Source organism: Thalassophryne amazonica, chromosome 5, assembly GCF_902500255.1.
Source record: "Thalassophryne amazonica chromosome 5, fThaAma1.1, whole genome shotgun sequence".
Classification (NCBI taxonomy): domain Eukaryota; kingdom Metazoa; phylum Chordata; class Actinopteri; order Batrachoidiformes; family Batrachoididae; genus Thalassophryne; species Thalassophryne amazonica.
In genome coordinates, this window is record NC_047107.1 from 37,548,360 (window position 1) to 37,570,287 (window position 21,928).

The window sequence follows — 21,928 nt, forward strand, 5'->3', positions numbered from 1 at the left end:
TGTCCTAGAGTAAGCAGGAGTCCAATTATGGACTTGTGAGATGAACACCTCAGCACAGCGAGAGAATTCTCGGACTTTAAGGATGTTGAAATTGAAACCCCAATGCTTTCCTGTAAAATGTCAATTAAAAACTGATTTTGCATATGACCCTTTTAACCATATATAAGAAATTTGATAGGTTGCTTTGTGCAAAAGACAGAATGTGCTTTATCCCATTTTACAGTACAAAGTGTTCTCAGAAGTTTCTCTAGAATATTTTCCCCTTTTCCGAGTTGCACAACAGGCCCCTGCTAGAATAAGAAAGCAGGGTTAAGGTGCTTGATTTCTAAGTTTGTGCGAGGCTCAAACTCTTGAAAGGCTTCTAAAGCACTGTAGCGTTAGAGGGTAATTGTTATAATTGGACATACTTAGAGATCTCAGAGTGCAGCAGCTTCTCAAGTCTCTCTCACTCTCACCAGAAATGCAAAGACAAATGGAGACGCGGGTGAGCGCTTTGACACAATCAAAATGATCCACTGACAAAAAGATGACAGGCGGGCACTGCAGACAGAAACACACTTTCAAATAAATGCATTTGTATGCATAACTTTAGATACACATGCATGAAAAACAGACACTACGCTGTTCCAGTCTTTCTGTTAGCTTCTGTTCTCATCATCTCATTCCTCCTGTGTGCCTTCTCTTGCACACATGCGATCCGCCACTGTGTCAGAAGTCAATAACTCCATCTTGTCTTGTCAATACTCACACGGTGTGCAATGCACAATTTGATGAAGGGCCACAACTCCGGGGCGCCTGTACATGCATGTTGATTTTTCTTCACCTAATCGACAAATTGCCATTTCCCTTCCAGCAAGTTCAGTTTAATCTGGATGTTATCGCCTGTTCATAGCACTCATTCAATTTGATTGTTTTAAATCGCAGATTAGTTCAGTGCTTCCTGCTCTGCAAGGGGTGTGGAACAATTTCCATGGTGTGTGACTGTCTTGGGGAATAAATCTGACCTGTAACAAAAGATGAATTCATCCGATTCCTAAACGAGACCGTTCTGATGCTGCCGGGCTGTCGAGACTCAAGTTATTACGCTGTGTTGAGACAGAAAAAAAAAAAAAATAGAGTACAAGAAGGATGTTTGATAGCGAGAAATACATTTGATCATCATGCCAAATGACAGATAAAATGCAGCTAAAACCAATCCTGTCTCTACAAAATGTGGAAAATGCTATTTGTATGATGTGTTTTTCAACGTTCCTTCCAAAAAAAATATTTTCTGTTTTCTCATTTTCAAAGTTATTAAAATCAGACTGAAACAGAAACAATTTCATTACTTTGTGAACACAGCTGGTAAGCGATTAGCTCTTATGCTTCACAGCTAGAGGGTTCTGAGTTTGAGTCCAGCTTGGCCCCTTTTGGTGCTCTGTAAAACCACAAACATGTGGTTTAGACCAACTGTTATTTGTTTGTATGTGTTACTCGTGTGATGGATTCTTGCCCAGTGCATGCTGGGATAGGCTCCAGTGACCCCCAACAAGATAAGTGGAAGAAGATGGATAGATCAGACAGGGGAGGGTGGGTATGAGAGAAATGTCATGATATTATTTTGTATTCCAAGGGGAGGCTTGATGTAAAAACAGTGGGAACCACTTAATAAAGTCAGATTTTGTCACCCATTCTTATTTTCTCATTTCCATGTCTGCTGGTTGTTTTTTGTTTGTTTGTTTGTTTGTTTTGTGCCTAGTTATTAGTATCACATTGCAAAATGCTAATGAGGTAATTTTCAAGAAAAAAGGTTCAGCCTGACTTGGAATCAGTAATAGAAAGCTTTGTCCTGGTCTGGACAAATTAATAAATTAATAATTGTGAATTGAAAGGTTTTAACCCAATGTGTCATAATAAAAATCTTGATTTGTCATCTCATTGCCAAAAAAGGGAAATACAAAAATCTGAATCCAATGACAAGTAGGGTTCAATTAAAAAATACTGGAAGAAATCCAGATTCCATAAAATGTGTAGAGTCCATAACTCGGCAGACAAGCAGTAAATTTGCTAAAGATCTGCAAAAGAGGATTTTATTACCAAAAATAAAACTTTAAGGTTAGTCAAAATAGAGGACATACAAAGAACACCAACCATCATGCAACAGCACTAGACAAGGACTCCAGCTCAGAGACCTATAAATGATGGTTGAACAGATTTTATTGTCTAATAAACAAATAATTGAGCTACAGCAATATGCAGAGGCAGGAGGAATGGTTGATAACTAAGGACAGGTCAGGTATACAGAAAAACATCTAAAAAAAAAAAGCCTTAACTCTTCTGAGGAGAAAAAACAGATGTTAAGTTGTGCTGTTGTAGTGAACCCAAAATACAGTCACACAATGGGCCTCATGTATCAATGTTGCGCACTTGTGGCGTAAATTTACGGCGTAAACTTGAAATACACCAAAGTCACCGTGACATGTATCAAGCAGTGCGCACCTGCCCATTTCTGGCGTATGCCTGACGTGATCTTGATAAATGCGGCGGGTGGAAACGATCGTAATTATAATAAACACGCCCATAAATATTCAGACTCCGCTTCAGACACACCCTCATTTTACGACATGGAAGTCGGGAAGACGGCAATGAAAAAGAACTCCACCAATCACGACGCGTGCCAATAGAGCATCAAAAGCGGCTGTCGTATCAATTGTTTTGTAGTATATAATCAATAAAGTGTTACAGTGGTCCCTCATTAATCGCTGGAGTTACGTTCTAAAAAATAGCCCATAATACGCGAAACCGCGACGTAGTCAGCATTATTTGTTACAATTATTATAGACGTTTTAAGGCTGTAAAACCCCTCACTACACAGTATATACACTTTCTCAATTAGGCATGAACATTTTCTCACTTTTCTCTCAAACACTCTCAAAGTTCAAACCTTAGTAGGAAAATAATACCAAACTGTTTTCAGGCCCAAACATTTGTTTGAGAAATAAAACAGAAAGTTTTCGTATAAATAATTATGATGGCATTTAGAACTAACAAATTAATTTTAACGCTCAACGAACGAGTTCGGACACATAAGAAATTATTAATAGTGACTGACAAGTATTTCACAGATCGGGCCTCTGCGTCCTGGCGCTGCGCCTTTTTCCACTCACACCTGGCTGCAGCAGGTGTTTGTTTCCATGTGACAAACACAGTTATGAGTAGTTGTTGGCGCTCTTTTCTCTTCTTGGCAACAAGATTCTTATAAACAGATACGCAGAACACAGAACACTGTAAAAAAAAAAAGGCATGCAAAATTGGACTAAATACTCCGCGAGACTCCGAGGCCACGACAGGTGAACAGCGTTATAGCGAGGGACCACTGTATTCTCTTTTCACATGTCAATAATTCTTGACATGTGGATATTTGCTCGCTCAATTAATAAGACACGCCTAATCTGTCAGATTTCTTTATTTTTTAAATGTATTTCTGTATTTATTTTATTGTGACAACCAAATGGAGACGACAAAACCTGGTTGCAGTACGGGCGAATTAGGGGAATGACGAAACTACAGTTGTTATTATCAATTTCATAGTCTAAAACGATCACACCACATGAAGTTAAGCTCAGCGCTGCTCTGGCTCCAGCCTCGAAGTCTGGAGAAAAAGGCGAGCAGCGCTTTCCTTCCTGTCAGCGCTGTGACCACGGATCGTGCTCCATAACAATCCCGCAAAGGCGGGATTTGTATTGATTATTATGTAGTATAATCAGGAAAGTGTTATTTATGTAACATATGCATTGATTTGTATAATGGCACTGTTTATCATGTTGATCATTCTTAATTTTTATGTGGATTCCAGCGCTGGTTCATTTTGGTGTATAATTTACGCCACCTCTCGACCTGGTGTATATTTTCAGCGCAGCGTACCCCAACGACCACATTGATAAATGCCAAGTAGCGCAGCCATTTTGGCGTACACCCCATATACGCTCAAATATCGCTGTACGCAACGTTGATACATGAGGCCCAATGTGTGTGTCAAAATCCAGGTGGTTTATTGTCTGAGCAAAATGCAAACAGTCCAACGAGTGCGTGAGGCAAAAAGACAATTAGAAATCCAAACCCAGAGGTGGCAAACAAACAAACAAACAAACAAAAAAACAGAAATAAAACACAGGAGTGAACTAATACTGAGCAAAATGACAACTGGAGAAAGCCAGGCCAACTAATATACTCACACCCAACACAAAGAGCAGACAGAGGGAATGAATGGGCAATGAACAAGGAGGCATCCTTACCAGAGGCATCCTTACCAGATGCCCGAACCACCTCAGCTGGCTCCTTTCAATGCGAAGGAGCAGTGACTCTACTCCGAGCCTCCCACGGGTGACTGAACTTCTCACCCTATCTCTAAGGGAGACACCAGCCACCCTCCTGAGGAAGCCCATTTCGGCCTCCTGTACCTGCGATCAAGTTCTTTCGGTCATGAGCCAACACTCATGACCATAGGTGAGAGTAGGAACGAAGATGACCAGTAGATCGAGAGCTTCGCCTTTTGGATCAGCTCCCTTTTCGTCACAACAGTACCGTAGAGCGAATGCAATACCGCCCCTGCTGCGCTGATTCTCCGGCCAATCTCACGCTCCATCGTCCCCTCACTCGTGAACAAGACCCAGAGGTACTTGAACTCCTTCACTTGGGGCAAGGCAGTATTCCCTACCTGGAGTAGGCAATCCATCGGTTTCCTGCTGAGAACCATGGCCTCAGATTTAGAGGTGCTGATCCTCATCCCAGCCGCTTCACACTTGGCTGTGAACCGATCCAGTGAGTCTTGGAGGTCACCGGCTGATGAAGCCAACAGGACCACATCATCTGCAAAAAGCAGTGATGAGACCCTGAGCCCACCAAACCGGAAACCCTCCTGGTGGATAAACCTCAAACTACATTCTTATGAAGGCAAACTCATGGACAATTTTTGCTAGTACTATGGTGTTTGCACAGAATTTAACACACACAAACTTTTAGTAAATCAGGCCCATAATGTATTTGTCCAAAACATGGAAAGTGTGCAACATTTCAAAGTCTCATTAATCAGAGGATATTTAAATAATCGAATGAGTTCAGTAACTAAACATTTAATCAACAACAGTTTTAGGCTACAGTGTTAAACTAAACACAGATCAAGTTCGGTCATGAAGAATTCTCACTGGCAACAGTCTTACACTGGATTAAACATCTGACTTTCCCAGAATGACAATGAAAACAAGATCCAAGAATTTATACTCCCTTAGTCCATTATGGGCAAATGATAAACAGGAGTCCAGAATGGCAACATGAGCTGATAATGTGGACTCCATAAACACTGTTACTTTGCACAATGGCAGGCACAAAACAACAACCTGAGACAGCAAGGAACACTGTGACATGGAAGGCTACAAAGCTGGATGGAACTCAGTGCTAAGAAGTGGAAACTGGGAGCATTCTCACAGCGTAATTAAAGAATGCAGACCAATTAGATCCAGAAGTGCACAGTCATGCAAACATGGAGATCAGCCACCCAGAAATCAAAACTAAGACAGGGAGACTGTCAAAATAAAAGTACTAAAGGTAGTCACCATGAAGTGACACTGGGAGAAAACTAACAGAAATAACTCACAGTGACAATAAATTGGACAAGAACAGGGAAGCAAATTGAAGCTAAAATGCGAACTATGGCAGCAGGTCCTTAACTGAGTTTGAGGTCCAGATGGTGGCGCTATTCCTTCCGAGTACAAACAAAAGGGAAATGTAATGTGAGATGATGGAATTATTAATTCAAATTGGTTCTCCATCCTTATCTTCCTTAAAATATAAAAAACCCTGTGTTGACTCAAAACCTAAACATCTACTGATTTTTAATGAAACCCCTTCATGTTTTTGTTAAGATATCCTGACGACAAAAAAAAAAAAAAAGGTCAGAAAGATTATCTGTTTGGTGGAGGTGTTAATGTGGTATGAACGTGTTACAAGTAAAGTACTGTTGATGTTGACTAGGGTGAATATGGGGCGGGCATGATGAACTGAACAGCCAAACCCAATGAAAGGAACACGTGGAAGAACGAGCAGAAAGGGTGGAAAATTTTCAACATAAAATTGAGAGTGAGACAAGAATAACGGCTGTTTGAGGACCCAATTTTCAAAAGTTTCTGTGCAAAGTTTGATCTTATAGCAGTGATGCTAGAAGTAGGGCACTCACAGAGCTAAGATGTAATTCTCCTTACCCCATATACATACTTATGTACCGCCATAAAGGCCCACTACTTGTTCTTGCCTGAATTTTTCAAGGTTGGCTGAAAAATGTATTTTCAGCTCCAGCTCCTGTGTAACCTGCGGTCTATTCAGAAAGCACACACAAAGTAGTAATAAATACATCCCTTGAAAAACAAGCACATGCCACTGATTTTACCTCTGCTGTGTTATCACACAGCAACCATGTAGAATATTGTTCTGCTGTCTGGTGCTGCTCCAGTTTCACACAGGTTTGTCTGAAAACGAAATGTCCCCTTTGATACTTCCAAGTTCTCCGAAATCCACATGATGGTCGGTAAACATTTGATAGCAATCATTACATTTGTGTTGCTTGATTCTGAATACTCCTATTCCACAGAGCTTCCTTCTTGTTTCATCCCGAATAGCAACTCGGGGTGCGTTTGGAAGCATCACAATAACTTCTTGGTCCATCTCGTGCTGATCTTGAACTAACTAGGTATACGCAGTAGTTACAGCCATCATCTGCACCAGTTTTTGAAATCGGGGTGAAATTTTTAGGTGTTCAAAAATTTCTTCCCGTTTTGCCAAATCGGCGTCCATAGTCTTAAGTTTCAATCATGTTCAAACATCTTTAAACAGGGTAGTCCTAGTGAGTACAGCTTGATACGTGTGTGATTGTGTTCCATCGGGGTAAAAATGTGAAGCAAAAGCAGCGTTTGCAGCAGTTCCAGCTGAGAATGCAGCCGGGCGCAGCTTTACTTTCGTTTTCAAGCAGGTTGCCAGGTATGCAGTTTATAAGTCAGGTTGATAGGAGTAAACTGTTTCATCCTGTCTTAGCACTTTTTCAGCATCGTGGGGGATTGTAATAGAATGGTGTACTGTGGCATAGGGGTGTTAGTTTGCCTGTCCACAGGCAATAAGCAGGTAAGCATACACATCGCTAACATGAATGGCTGGTTGCCATTTCAAGTCCCGTGTGGACGTCACGACTCTCCCACTGAGATCATAAACAGAACCGTCTGCCGTCATAAACCCGCCTTTGCTTTCTCTCTGAATCTTCGTGGTCACACATCTCCAAAGTGGAATAAACTTGTGCAGCTTTGTCTTCAAGACTTGCTAGCTCCTGGCATAGTATTCCACTCCAGAGAACATGACATCCCTTACAGTAAGAAATATTTTTATAGTTAACACATGAAAAAGTAACAGGAAACAGTAAAAATAATTACAACACAAGAGCAATCAGAGATTCAGTGGAGTCTTTCATGCCCTACTATCTATCTGTGGTGCAAATTTGGTGAGAATCCATGAAGTAGTTTTGATGTAATCCTTCAAAGCCTATAAAGTGAAGTCCTGAGTCAGAATCTGGATTACCTCCAAAATTTAGTGAAGTCTTTCATGCCCTAAAATCTATCTCTGTTGAAATTTGGTGAGAATCCATGAAGTACTTTTGACGTAATCCTTTAAAGCTGATATAAAGTGAAATCTTGATTCAGAATCCGGATTGGGATCCAGATCACCTCCAAAAGTCATTGTAGTCTTCCATGCCCTAATATCTATCTGTGGTTCTGTGGTGCAAACTTGGTGAGAATCGGTGAAGTAGTTTTGACATAATCCTTCAAAACGTATATAAAGTGAAATATTGATCCAGAATCCGGATTCAGATCCAGATCACCTCCAAAATTTAATAGGTTCTTCCATAGCCTAAAATCTATCTGTTGTGAAAATTTCAATAAAAATCTGTGTAGTAGTTTTGATGTAATCCTGCTAACAAACAGACAAATAAACGCAGGTGATTTAATTACATCCTTGGTAGACGTAATAAAGCAGATTAGCTAGGTGCTGCTAAGTGAAATTTGTCATTGTACTGTATGCCACTAGAAGTGTGTTTATTGGCTAAAATATCTGGATGATAACGATGCAATGCATTCTGGATTCATTTTTCCAATATGAAGTAGGGAGAATTGATGGTTTAATTCTTGGGTGTGAAGCCAGACTGCTCTGGCAATTAACTGGGTTCGAATCCTATTCAGAATCATCCTTGCAAGCACTGTTCCCACCACAGAGAGCAGTGGAATACCCATTTATTTCTCAACATATTTTGAATTATGTATGTAAAAAATAGAGGTGTGAATAATTCTGACCCAGAGTGTATTGACAGATTTCACCAAACTCTGGATTTGAACTCATGACTTAAGCACAGTCAGTTTCATAGATATGTTCACAACAGACAGGAAAATAATGTTCTGATAACACATAAAATACATCAGCACATTATCAATTGATATAAAAACACATTTCCCAGCTTGGTTAATCTTTTTTTTTAAGCATCCAGGAAGCATGTTGATAAAAAAAAACCCTAAACTTATTGATTAGATCTACTTATTGGTTGTCTGTGGAGCACAGCGTTGTACCAACAGGTTTCACATTTTCTAATTTGTAGCAGCGCAGCCACCCTTCCTCACAACACTCTCAGTGTGCTTTTGCTGGGATCAGAATGCAAAGCAATTACACACTGGAGGGTTTGTCTCAATCAAACTGAATGGCTATGAATTTTAAATGCAGAGTATGAACCCACAGACGAGCAGGAATATGGTAGAAGCTCATTCAGTTGAGTGCTAATTTGACTTTTTTTTAATTATTTATTCCTTTAATTACTGCACACAGGTCTGACAGCATTTTGTTAGCAGGGTAGATGCATGTTTATGTTGTAGTCCTTCAAACACTCTCCCATTACCACGACACACCAGAAACACGGAGTCTTTCCAGAGACTCTTTGTTTGGCGGTGCCCAAAAAAAGTTCCTTTTTTTTAAAAAAAAAGAACTTACTGTACAAGAAACTGCTTTCATTTCAGAAGCTCTGCAGTGGTGGGAGATAGATAATGTTCACTGAAGTAGTCGAGAAGTTTTTGAATTTTGTTTCAAATATTTGTGAAATTAAACATAAAGACTGCTTACTTTTACCTTGCCAAAGAGCTTATATTTTTATGCACGTTGGATGTGTTATTGGTTTTGTTTGTATTGCTCTTTATATATATATATATATATAGGTGTGTTAAGATTGTGGTATCATATTCAAGAAGACTTGAGGCTGTAATTGCTGCCAAAGGTGCATCAACAAAGTATTGCACAAAGGGTGTGAATACTTATGTATGTGTGATTTATTACTATTTTACTACGTTCGCTAAGGACGTATTAAAATCGTTGGCATTTATTTATTTATTTATCTGACCGTTAGCAGGATTACGTCAAAATTTCTGCATGCATTTTGATAACATTTTCACGACAGATAGATATTAAGCCATGGAAGACTCCGTTGAATTTTGGAGGTGATCCGACTCCGGATTCTGGATCATGACTTCGCTTTATATAGACTTTGAAGGATTACGTCAAAACTACTTCACAGATTTTCACCAAATGTGCACCACAGATACATATTAGGGCATGGAAGACTCCACTGAATTTTGGAGGTGATCTGGATCCAGATTGGTGGACAACAGAAATCTCAGATTACTCTTAATGAATTTGCGATTTTTTTTTATTTATTTTTTTTATCTCTATGGGGTGTTGTGAGTACAATTTTGGAATAAGGCTGTAACATATTAAAATCTGGAAAAAGTCAAACGCTGTGAATACTTTCCAGATGCACGATATATGTGACACTGAGATAGACTGGCATCCTGTCCAGATTATTGCCCACCTCTTGCCCTGTGGCTCCAGCCAGAAAATTTATGATTTTCATTAATGACATTAAAATTGTATTATTATAGTTTTTGTTCTAGAAAAGGTTAAGTATAGTTACGTTCTAGAAGACATAACATAGGTACAGCTTTAAACTGCTTTTTTAAGCTATCAACTACTCTTTTTATGTTGCAAGATAGAGCATGTTCATTTGCAAGCCCCAATGAACCCCAAAATGATATTTGATGCATCTCAATATGACATTTTTATTTTTCAAACAAAATCATAATTAACTAAATGAGTTCAGAGCTGTGAACTTTTACAACCCTTTAACAAATTGCAAGTAAGAACATGATAATAGAGCAATGCACATTATCAGCAGGATTAATCAAAACTAATTAACTCATTTTCACAAAGCATAAGACAAGTTCTGGTTTGATGTCAAAATTATGTGATCATAATTTTGAGAAGATCTGAAAATATTAACTCTACAGCATCCTTTAAATTGGCAGGAAAGAACATGTCAGTCAAACCGTACAGGTGATTAGGAGGATTATTTAGCTGAATTCCACAGATCTTTAGGAAAACATTGGAAGAGACAGATCTACTTGAGATAGATTTTAAATTTTCATGATAATCAGGAGAAAGAGTTTGAACCAGGGAGGTTTAAATCTTCTTGACTGTTGTTCCTGCATGATCGGGTGTCTTGTTGAAAGTTGTTGAAAGCTTTGGTCTGGCCAAATTTTAAGAGGTGCCAACACCAAGTTTGGGGTGGCATCATGAAAAGTGATTTAATCTATTAGTTTGTGACACAAAATATGTTTTTGTTTGTCTCTAAGTTTCTGGTGCATACATTCTAGGTATGTTCTCAGATATTAATAGTTTCATATTTTTAATTTTTTTTTTTTTTTTTTTTTTTTTTTTTTTGGTTAAGGATTTGTAATGGGAATGTTCTGTAAATGAGTTTTGTTGTTGACTTCATTGTACAACTTTTGTTCCAAATAAAAATTTAAATATAAAGAAATTATTTTGTGGTGGGCAGCAGGTGGCTTAGTGGTTAGCACTGTTGCCTCACAGCAAGAAGGTCATGGGTTGAATTCCTGCCTGTGGCCTTTCTGTGTGGAGTTTACATGTTCTCCCCATGTTTGCTTGGGTTTCCTCTGGGTGCTCCTGTTACCTCCCTCATCCAAAACATGCTGGTTAGGTGGATTGGAATCTTTAAATTGTCCGTAGTGTGGTAGGGTGTGTCTGTGTTTGTTTGTCTTTATGTGGCCCTGTGACAGACTGGCATCTTGTCCTGGGTGTACACCGCCTCGCATTCTATGACTGCTGGGATAGGCAATAGCCCCCCGCGACCCTTAATTGGACTAAGCGGTTGAAGAAGTGTGTGTGTGTGTGTGTAATTTTGTGGTGGAATCACAAACTTTCGGGTGACGTGGAGGGGCCATGGGGGTCATGGTTAGGGTTACAGTTACAAATAGTGACCTAAACTTAACCACATCATGAAAATGTGATACATTTTGTGACAGTATCACAACCACTACCCCCCCCCCCCCCAAAAAAAAAAAAACTGTCATGAGACTGGGCATAGACATACCCAGATAAAGAGCTAAAAAAAACAAAAAAACAAAAAAAAAAACAACAACAACCCTTTTTCTTTCTTTCAACTCTGGAATAGATATCACCACATTTTCCTGTACATCCTCATAAAGGGCCAGATCCAGGACATTTTTTGTATTTGTGTGCATCCTAAAAAAACAAGAAAATTGCTACATTTTTTTTTTTTTTTTTACCGCTTATTAATGATAGGGTGCGTCTCAGAACATTCTTCTCTGCTCTCTTGAGATGTTTATGTGCACCAAACCAACCATCCGTCACAGTGTTAATGAGTGTTTGTCGTTCTTCTTGTTGTTTCAGGTGAGGAGTTCTATGAAACATCTCCGTATGAGCCCGTCGCACCCGTCCGCCACCCTGATGCATTCCGCTTGGCCTCCATCAGTTCAGGTAAGATGGGTTTGATCTTAAATGCACTTTTTAATTTCCAATCTATGTTGCAAAAACCAACAAAAAACATGTTTTCCCCTTGGTGCCTTTCCACAAGTTGTCGCCCTTTGACTGTATTGTGCGTTCATTTGTTGATCTCCGTTGTGACACATTAGGGGATTTGTTGAGGTAAACCATATATTCTCTGGGCACCAGCCTGCATTTTTCCCCAACTATTGATTTTGCTTTCAGTTTGATTTCCTTTCTGGTTTACTAATTAAACATCCTTGCACTCAGCAGTGTAGCTTAATTTACTGTTTATTGCTGTCATGGCATTAGTAATCAATGCAGGTCTTATTATAAGGCACAGCTACAATGCAGTGGAGAGTATCGAGTTGTACAAAAGGTATGATTGGCACGGGGGGACGGTGAGCGCGGTTTGTCAGAGCTACAGGCTACAGTCATTTCAAAATTCATTTTCTTTCATCCATTTGTGACAGAAATTTCTGGGGGATGTTTTATTTCTCTCCTTTTTTGTTCTTTTTTTTTCTGTTTGCTTTTGCCGAAAGCAATCTACAAACGTTGAACAGAACCCATTTTCCTTTCCTCCAGCCTGATGTATCATGCTTTGCTGCTTCATAACTGGAAGGTACACAAAATATACTCTTTTTATGCATAATCCCCTTAGTTTGAAATCAGCAGGGCATCACTTGTTTTTGAAAATATGCTTGTTTGAAAACAGGACAGAGTAGCGAAGTAAATATGAAAGTAAGTGGGCTTTGATAACTTTGAAGAAACGTTGACTGCTTTTCTTGATTTAAGTGCAGTGCAACTGGAAAACAATCAGAAGGTCCACAAACAGCTCCTCCACATTTTCTTGAGAATGTTTAGAAGGCACATCTGTATTTGGATCAGCATCAAAGTACCCATTATTGATGTTGAAATTTGAGGAATTATTAAAGCGTAGACGGATCACAATTTGATGTGAATCAGTTATACTCTAAATTTATCATGTTGCTGTAATGCCTGTCTTAGCTGTAATTCCAAAAGCATCAATCTGAATTACTTGTGTTTGTACCTTCCTTTCTCTGCATCTTTTTCTCTGCCTTCGTGGTCAAGGTTTTGGGGGTAAAACACCCCTAGATTGGGTTGTTTTGGTTCAGAAGCATAGATGATATGAAACGTTATTTGTAATTTACTGTACAGGTCAAGTCTGGAACCATGATGTGGATGTGGTGCTGCATGTCACCACATGGAACTGTATTGCCAGGTCATGACAATATTATTAAACATGAAACTCACATCCAGCACAGAACCAGGGCAGCGCACATGATTCAAACCACAGCCTGTGGTGAAAAGCCTCTCACCAGGCTGCTGTGTGCTGCAAATAATCACGCAAAAATTAAATCCCATGTGATAATCCAACCAACATCATGATGTATAGACTTTTGTTGTGCTTCTGAAGTAAGCAAAAAAAGAAAAAAGAAATTATAATTCGCTGGAAAGGCTGCATCTGATGCATGGTGTGACACTGCTGCAAACTTTCAACAAAGTGGTGTGCACACACTGGACACCTTTGCTGAAAGTTTGCTGGCAATGGACCAAGCAATCACACAATGCATCACACGCAGCTTTGACACATACGGCATGAGTCCGGTCCATACGTTGGTTGTACTCTGGTGTCCAGTCCCGTCAGGGACTGTGCAAAGGGAGGAACACAGCGCTCCCTCCCACTCCGGTCCCGTGTTTGCCATCCAGACGTTTGGACATCGGGCAGTCTTCAGCACCTTTTATGGCTGTCTGACAGCAGTCTGCGTCATCTACCTGTTGTCTACATACACTTTGGATGCCATTGTGCAGGTGTGGACGAGGTAGTCTGGCAGCGTTCTGACACGGCTGACCATGCCTCGTTCCTGCTCGACTGCATCTGATTATGGCATTTTTTGCCATTTCGGCCTGGTTCCTGCACATTCTTGCTATGTGTGACAAGGGCTTAGGTATTTACACATTTAGCCTAATATTTACAAATATCAAGCTAAATATTAAGCTAAATGTTGAGACAAATATGCACCTGAATAACAAAGCTAATTGTTCCTCCCTGAAAGACCGATTAATAAAGTGTCTAATGACAGATATTTAGCATGTAAGGGCATGTTTATTCAAATTTGCAATTCATGGATGTTTTGAAGTAGAGTTATATTGTAGCCTGCAGTCTTTTGATGTCAATTTCAATACAGAGCACTTGTAAAATATTAAAAATAATAATGAAATAATTTAAAAAATGTCTGTTTGTGCAAAATGTTGTGTTTTGCGGGGGCAGGGCCACTCGGAAGGGGAGTAATTCAGTTTAGAACTGCCACTGAATACTCTCATGCTTTTTTTTCGTGCTCCTGTCATGAAATGAGTCACATTTTTGTGACTTTTTTTAATTTCACTATTTATACCCCTTCCCCCAACCATAACCTAACCATCTCCCTTCTCCTAACCCAAACCATAACACTCACAACCCCAGCCCCCCCCACATTTTGTCCTCCCATCATGATCAAATGAATTTGTGATATCGTCAAGAAAACCACTGCATTTTCGTGACAGCATCACGAACCATAGATTAAGTTACATTTCGTGATGTCATCATGAAATGGCGTGAGATCAGGTTGGGCAAAAACAATGATTTCTGTCCTTTTTGATGAGCAGAAAGTTACGGACCACACTTTTCTTCATGAAAACAGGTTTAACTGCAGATGCTGCCATCCAACAGGAAAAAAAATAATAATCACTGTAAACATCAGGTGTATTGAATAAGTTTACTTCATGTTTGTTTGGTGATCAAAGATAAAATATCTCCATACACAACGTATACTTTTTACGTGACCATTGTAAATTTATGATGAAGTTATTATCACATTTAGGCAGAAATAACTTTCATGACATATGCTGTCAAACTTCATATTTCTGTACTTTGAACTACATCACGATTTTGTAGTGCTGCATAGCTGCATGTGAACACAAAAGAAACCCAACATCAATGTTTAATTAATTACTTTTCTAAACGCTGTGTCACGCTTACTCAACAAACACACACGCATGCACACACAGAAAACTACACAGCACATCTCAGTGTGATGATTACTGTGGATGTGATCTGTTTTCTGTGAGTAATGTGTTGTGTGCCTTCGCTGGCAGATCACATCATTATTCACCAGTTTGTTTAAGTATCGTGAGAACAATAACGATCTGAAATTGCAGATTTTTATTTTTTGGATTTAAGTGTGTGAACATACTCAGATGGCTTGTGCACAGCAGAGCACACATAGGCTGTGGACATGGACACAGAGCTGTGCAGTTTGTGAAACTCATAAAATATTCCTATTCATTCATAACTTATCTCACTGAGTTTCTTAAAAATATTAAGTAAAAAGCATCATCACACCTGTGAATGAAGTAGAACATTTCAATCCAATCCATAACAACCAGGGGTAGATTAATGGACCGGATGAAGACCAGCAACCCAAAGTGACATGGAGCTCCACATTATTGTCCCGTAATATTTTGGTTCTGCTGTGCTGTTGCACTGAGGCAAAGAAAGTGCTCATCTGCAGCAACAGAATCCAGTCTGGGCTCTGAAACCAGCTGAACATTGCTGCCCTGGACCATCTTGTCTGTCTCAGCTATGCTAAGATAGCAGTGGAGGATGTCCCATTTCAGAAAGCTACTGAACTTTTTCTGCCACCTCACCTGAGATATATCTGTGTCTGAGATCTTAACCCTCTGGGGTCCGAGGGGATTTTTTGGAAAGTTCACTCGACTGGCATAAATGTTTTATTATTGCTGTTAACAGCTCTCCCTGCATCCCACAATCAAGTTTTATGTGTCTTTTTTCAGGACAACATGTGCTTTCAGAATATATATGTTTTTGTTGTGTTTTATAATTGTAATAAAGGTTTACAATCAAAAATAGGCAAGGAAAAAATAAAGCAAAAAATAATTTTCCACACACATTTATTCAAAACACCCAGCAAACTATAATAAACAACTGTTTTGACACTTTATAAAGGTAATTTGAGGTTTTATGTGAAAGACTGTACAACAAAAAGGTTCAAACAATAAACACAAATGCACATTTTGAACAATATATACAAAATGGTCTATGCGTTTTGTTGTCCATTGATATGGTAAGCAGTGCTTTACGCAGAGAAAGCAACAGAGTTATCCAGTAACATTCACATTCAAACTAGTGGAGCAATCCTGAGAGTTACACACTCTTTGTTTGAGCATGTGAGATTGTCATCAGAGGCTCTCCGTTTGCTTCACTGATCACTGTGCGTAATGGCGCAGGGCGCATTTGGAGCCCAATAGTATGTACTCATTGGAGCACTCAGGGGTCTATTCAAATGGGCCAACTACATATCACTCCTGAAAACAATCTTTGGCTTTTCACGTGAGGTGAATCTGCCCTACGATTGGATTTTGGAAAACCATGTGACAGTGAACCGATTCCAATTGGACACTCACATTGCGCACATCATCACACAGCTTCCATGAGGAATACAAAGATGGCCGATGGCTGGCTCCAAAGTCCGCGGAGTTAACTTTTCAGCAAAAAAAGTAAGTTTCTATCTCATATCACTAAAAAGTTGTTTATAATTTAGTAAAGCTTGGTCTTAGCCATCGTATACGACAGCGTCGGCCCCATAGGGTTAACTTGAGTTGACTGATTCCTTTTTCAAAAATTCACAAGCAAAATGGATGTTATCTTCAGAGATTTTTCCTGCCAGTGTTGCACCACAATGCCCCAAATTTGTTTCCAATTTTCCAGATTTTCCCAGGTGGTCTGTCCCCTAGCGGGCGCCCCTGCCTACAAACACAGCACATTTTGAGAGAGGTGATGGCACAATGTTTGGATTCCCTACCTCAGCCCAACAGATGGTTGGCATTTGAACAGTTGGCCCAACTTAGCCTTTAGACATCCATATAGGAACCTGCTCTATCCTTAATTTTTGCACTCTGTGACCTCTATTCCTTTAAATAAATCATCATCAGTTCTGAATTTGATCTCAAGGAAACTTTCTTGACATTCTGTCCCATTGATTTTTATCTTGTGGCTGTTAGTCCAAAAAATTGCAACAGTCTTTTAACAAACTTAAGTAGGTGGATTATCAACATCTAACAAAGGTCAAATAAATAAGGTCAACGGTTAAATGCAGTCAAAACATATCAACAATGGTATCAAAAATATCAGGGAGAGTATACATAGATGACTGGCAAAAAGGCAGAGGTGAAAAACACTTAGCACACATTGAGGCACTATTATTTTCACCTTTCAAAGGCTCACGAAGAAAAAAAAATAAGGAGAATAATTTTTTTCCTGAACAGTCACTGGGAAATTACTCACTGGAGAATGTTAGGAAGACAGTGAGACTGTGGAATGAAACCTGGTGAAGAATGCGTTAAAAGGGGGTACCTTATAAAAACTGAATACTGGAACACGGGAGAGCAAGGGACTGAAACTTGAAGCAGAAAAGATTCCAACAAAAGACCAGGAACACGAGGAAACAAATATTAAACTATTATTACTGAGAGGATGTGAAAGCCAACACAAATACACAGAGGAAAGAGACACAAACGCAGGCAACAACATAAAATGGAAGAGTGCACAAAACCAGAATTAAAACAGAAGAGAAACCAGAACACCTCCCCAACTGCCCTGTGGAAAACACAACATAACAAGAAATTGTGATTGGGGACAAGTGGGGGGTGCACAGGAGGAGGAGAAGAATAAACACGGATAGTGGGAATGATACACCATAGAGAAAAACCACAAGGGTGTTCTAAAGAAACAAAGCCAATCAGAAACGAGTTTAATTGGAGAAAAACATGGAAGGAGGATGAAACAAATCAAAATGGGACAAAAACCAGGACCCAGCTGTGAAACCACCCACCCACCCCAGAGTTAGCATGTGCATGAAAACGGATTTAACGGACATAACACAGAGTGTTTAAACTTTAGTCACAAGTAGGCATTGCAATGTGAAAATCCCTAATGAGTCAGTATTTAACTCATGATGTAATATGTAAAGCTTTAAAAAACTAAAAGATATTTTTGTGATTTGCACTAACAAGTGCCAGCAAAATGCATTATTATGATTGTTATTATATTTGCCTTTGTTATCACTGTATTGTTCCCATAGTTGCATGTATTTGAAGGATTAAAAACATATTACTTTGCAATGATCTTATCCCATGTAGAGTAGGGCTGCAGAATTCTGCTCCTGGAGGGGATGTTCCTGCCCTGCATGTTTTGTTTTGTTTTTTGTTTGTTGGTTTTTTCAATTTTTTGCTCCACGCGCAGCTAACTGACAGGTATGTTCAGTCAATGAGCAGCAGAGAAACACCAGAATTGTCTTATATTACTGTATGACTCAGCTATGACTATGATGCACATCTACATACGGTCAAAAATGAATGAAGCATATCAAGAATAAGGGTTAAATGGTTAATAATAATAATGGTTAAAAATAGCTAGAAATGGTTGTGCTTTAGTTTGGATAAACCAGATACCAGCCCCAGTATATACATTAAATGTCAAACAGTAACATTTTGTCAGAATTCCTCAGTGCCACTAGACCAGTCCTTCTGAAATAGTGGGATGCGCCCCCTGGGGGACGCAGTGTGATGCCAGGGGGGCACGTGTGACCATGGGGAACATGCTTTTTTCCCCGTACTAGGAAAAAGTGTAATTGCACATCCACTACAGTAGGTGGCAGTGGCGCTGTCATTGTCAGAGTTTGTGCAGTGAGTATTGAGGACTCTAGCATAATGGAAAGCAGCTCTATGTCGGGGGTTTTTTCACACTACGGTGGGAGACGAGGAAAGACTGCTGTGTCTTAAAATGTTGGCAGTGGACAGAATGAAGCCAAATAACTTAAGGCATCACTTTAATGCATTACAACCCAATCACGCAAATAAGCCGCTTGAGTTTTTTTCAGCAAAAACGTGCCAAATATTGTCAGCAGTCATCCTGCTTTGTGAATGCTGCTTCAGTAAACCAGCGAGCACCGTTAGCATCATAGCACAATAGCAGAGGAGCTGAGCAGCAGTAGACATGGTCTCTGTCATGCTGGATGACAAGTGCGGCAAAAATAAAAACTAATAAAAAAATAAAAATCACAAGAAAATAATCATAAAAAATCAGCACAAATTGTTTTATTCATTTTTGTTTTGTCAAAGTGTTATATATATATATATATATATATATATATATATATTGAATTTTATTATTATTTGATTTTATTTAATTTTGTTTTTCAGTATTAAATGACAGTCGATCAAAAAATGTTTATATATAGGATATATAAACTGTTACAGTTTCTGTTACAGACTAAAAAACAATGTTAATAAAGTTATTCTTTGCTGTAAGTTGATCTAAAGTTCTTTCTTTTTTTGTTTTCTTTAATGTTAATAAGGATACAATGTTATGTACAGGTGTACTTATAACAATGTTAAAAGCCATGAGAAGGACAAATGCTGTGCTACGTATTCCTCCTGCCCCACAATGATACTACTTGTGGGGCAGGGGCGCGCGAAATGTTTTCTTCTTCCTAGGGGGGCGTAACAGAAAATAATTGAGAAGCAATGCACTAGACACATTTAGTGCCTGCATTTGAAGTGTACTGAAAAGGTTTTTGTTTTTTTCATATTTGCAGAAATATTTATAAACTGTTAACATTGCTAGTGCTAAACCTATAACAAAGTGAGGCCCTAGCACATACGCATAACAGTAGCATTAACTAATGCAATACTTCAGTGTTCTATTGAAAGCACATTTCAACTGCACTGTTGTAACAACCAATGCCATGAAGCTCTAACAAAGTGACAGTATTTGACACCTCAAGCTGAGGATGTGAGATTTACGAAGGACATTTCCTTGGAAGAACAGTTGACTGGGGAAGGTATCTGAAGACCACAAATGGCGGGATTCTGGGTATCAAGTCACAGTGTCATGTATAGCCTGATTGTGTGTCAACGCCTGGTTAAAACTTGAGAAACAGCATTTTTGATCCATTTGTAGACTTCTGGTACGAGCATACAAGCTAGAAAGTAAAAGAATATAATCACTGGTTCTCAATTAAACAAAACCTTGGTTCAGTGATTCTGCATCAGTCATTGACAGAACTGGTTGAATCTTTGCAATAATTCACAAGTTGAAATAAAATCACTTTGTGCAGTCTCCCTAATATGTATGTCAAAAGTCAAGGTAGGGTCATTGGCTCCTCCAAGATTCAAAGCTTTGTTACTTTACTAAATTACACAATTATCCAAATAAATAAATACATATACCATATATACATATACCATATATACCGTATTTTCCGGAATATAAATCGTGCCAACCCAAAAATGCCTCTTTAAGAGAGAGAAAAAAAACATATATAAGCCGCACCAGACTATCAGCCGCAGGCCATCTCAAACATGAAAAACACAGTACATATATCCTCCCTCCTCCTCTTTGCCTTAACTCCTTGTGGAGTCATTGGGACACCATTTCGAGCTGCAGTCCACCAGTTTCCTCCATTCTCGACGGTTGTGTGCTAAGTGTTGCAATTCAGCAAGTGTCATTTTGGTACATTCTTCAGTGTTGGCTGACCATCTTTCTTTCTGTTGCCCACACTTCCTTTTGCCTTCTACATTTCCTTGCAGTATGGTTTTGGCAAGTCCGTCTGATCTTGTGATGTGTCTGTACCACTTAAATTTCCCCTTCCTCACATTGGTTAATAGACCATTGTATTCTCCTACGTGGTCTTTTATGGTCTTCCTGATGTCCTTGTTTCGAATGCACTCTTGGTAGGTGATGTCCAGGATGGTCCGGTAGCATCTCATTTCAAAAGCTATTATTTTCTGTTGGTATTTTTTGTTCAGAGTCCAGGTCCTGCAAGCGTATGTAAAGATAAAAAACACAAGAGCTCCGAGGAATCTGATCTTATGCTTGGTGGTGACTGATTGGTCTTTCCAGATCATCTTCATTGCTGATGATGTCCGTGCTATTCTTGATCGAATTTCTGTGTCTGAGCCATCTACTCTGATCAATGTTCCCAAATATTTGAATTGGTTGACACTTTTCAGTTGTTGGCCGTTGATGGTGATTGTTGCTGTGATATGATTCTGATCATTGCTCAAGATCTTGGTTTTCTCTGTACTAATTTCCATTCCGAATTTACACAATGCTTGATTAAGTTTCAAGGCAAGTTCATGTAGTTTGTCTTCTGTTCCTGCTAGGTCATTAAAGTCATTGGCGAATCTGAGGTTTCTGATGGTTCTGTTTCCAGTTGATACGGTACCTTCATGGTTGTTTAGAGAAGATGAAGAGAAGAAGATGTTGAATAGGGTTGGGGAGAGTAGGCAGCCTTGCCAGAGTGTACTGAAGTATGGAACCATTCTCCAACTGTTCCTTGAAAGAGGACTGTGCTGCTTGTATTGTTGTATAGGTGCTTTATCTATGTTATTATTTTTGATCCCTTGTTGTATCTTTTTATGGTATCCCACAGAGCTTCATGCCATACCCTGTCAAAAGCTTTTTTTTAAGTCTATGAAGATGTAATGGAATTCTCTCTGATGCTCGCAGATTTCTTGCTGAAGATTCTTAGGTTGAATATTTGCTCTGTGGTACTTCTGCGTTCTCAGAATCCTGCTTATTCCTCTGCAGTGATTGCTTCTGCTTGTGGCTTCAGTCGTTTCTGTAAGATTTTCATCATTACTTTGTTGGCATGACTTATCAAGCGAATGTACGGTAATTTTGACACAGTTGAAGGTTTCCTTTTTGGTATAGTGATCATGAGTTATCCAGTCCAAGTTGTAGGCCAGAACCGTGTGTCCCACATGATGTCACAGACCTTGTGAAGTATTTCAATGGTGGTGTTGCCTCCTTTCTTCAGAGGTTCGGCACAGACGTTATCCACTCCAGGTGACATCCCACTCTTCAGTTCTTCGATTGCTGCTTCTACTTCTGTCCTCAGAATTTGCTATTCTTCTTCCTCAATGATTGGCT

General features: G+C 39.3%; 1 protein-coding gene across 1 annotated transcript in view; it reads left to right on the top strand.

Annotated features, from left to right (window-relative positions):
- The window catches only part of LOC117510338 (GDNF family receptor alpha-2-like), a 347,569-nt gene that overhangs the window by 90,120 nt on the left and 235,521 nt on the right, over positions 1 to 21,928 (top strand). Inside the window, exon 3 of the mRNA XM_034170019.1 lies at positions 11,821 to 11,907. Coding sequence (XP_034025910.1) covers positions 11,821 to 11,907 — 87 coding nt within the window. The remainder of the gene's footprint in view (positions 1 to 11,820; positions 11,908 to 21,928) is intronic.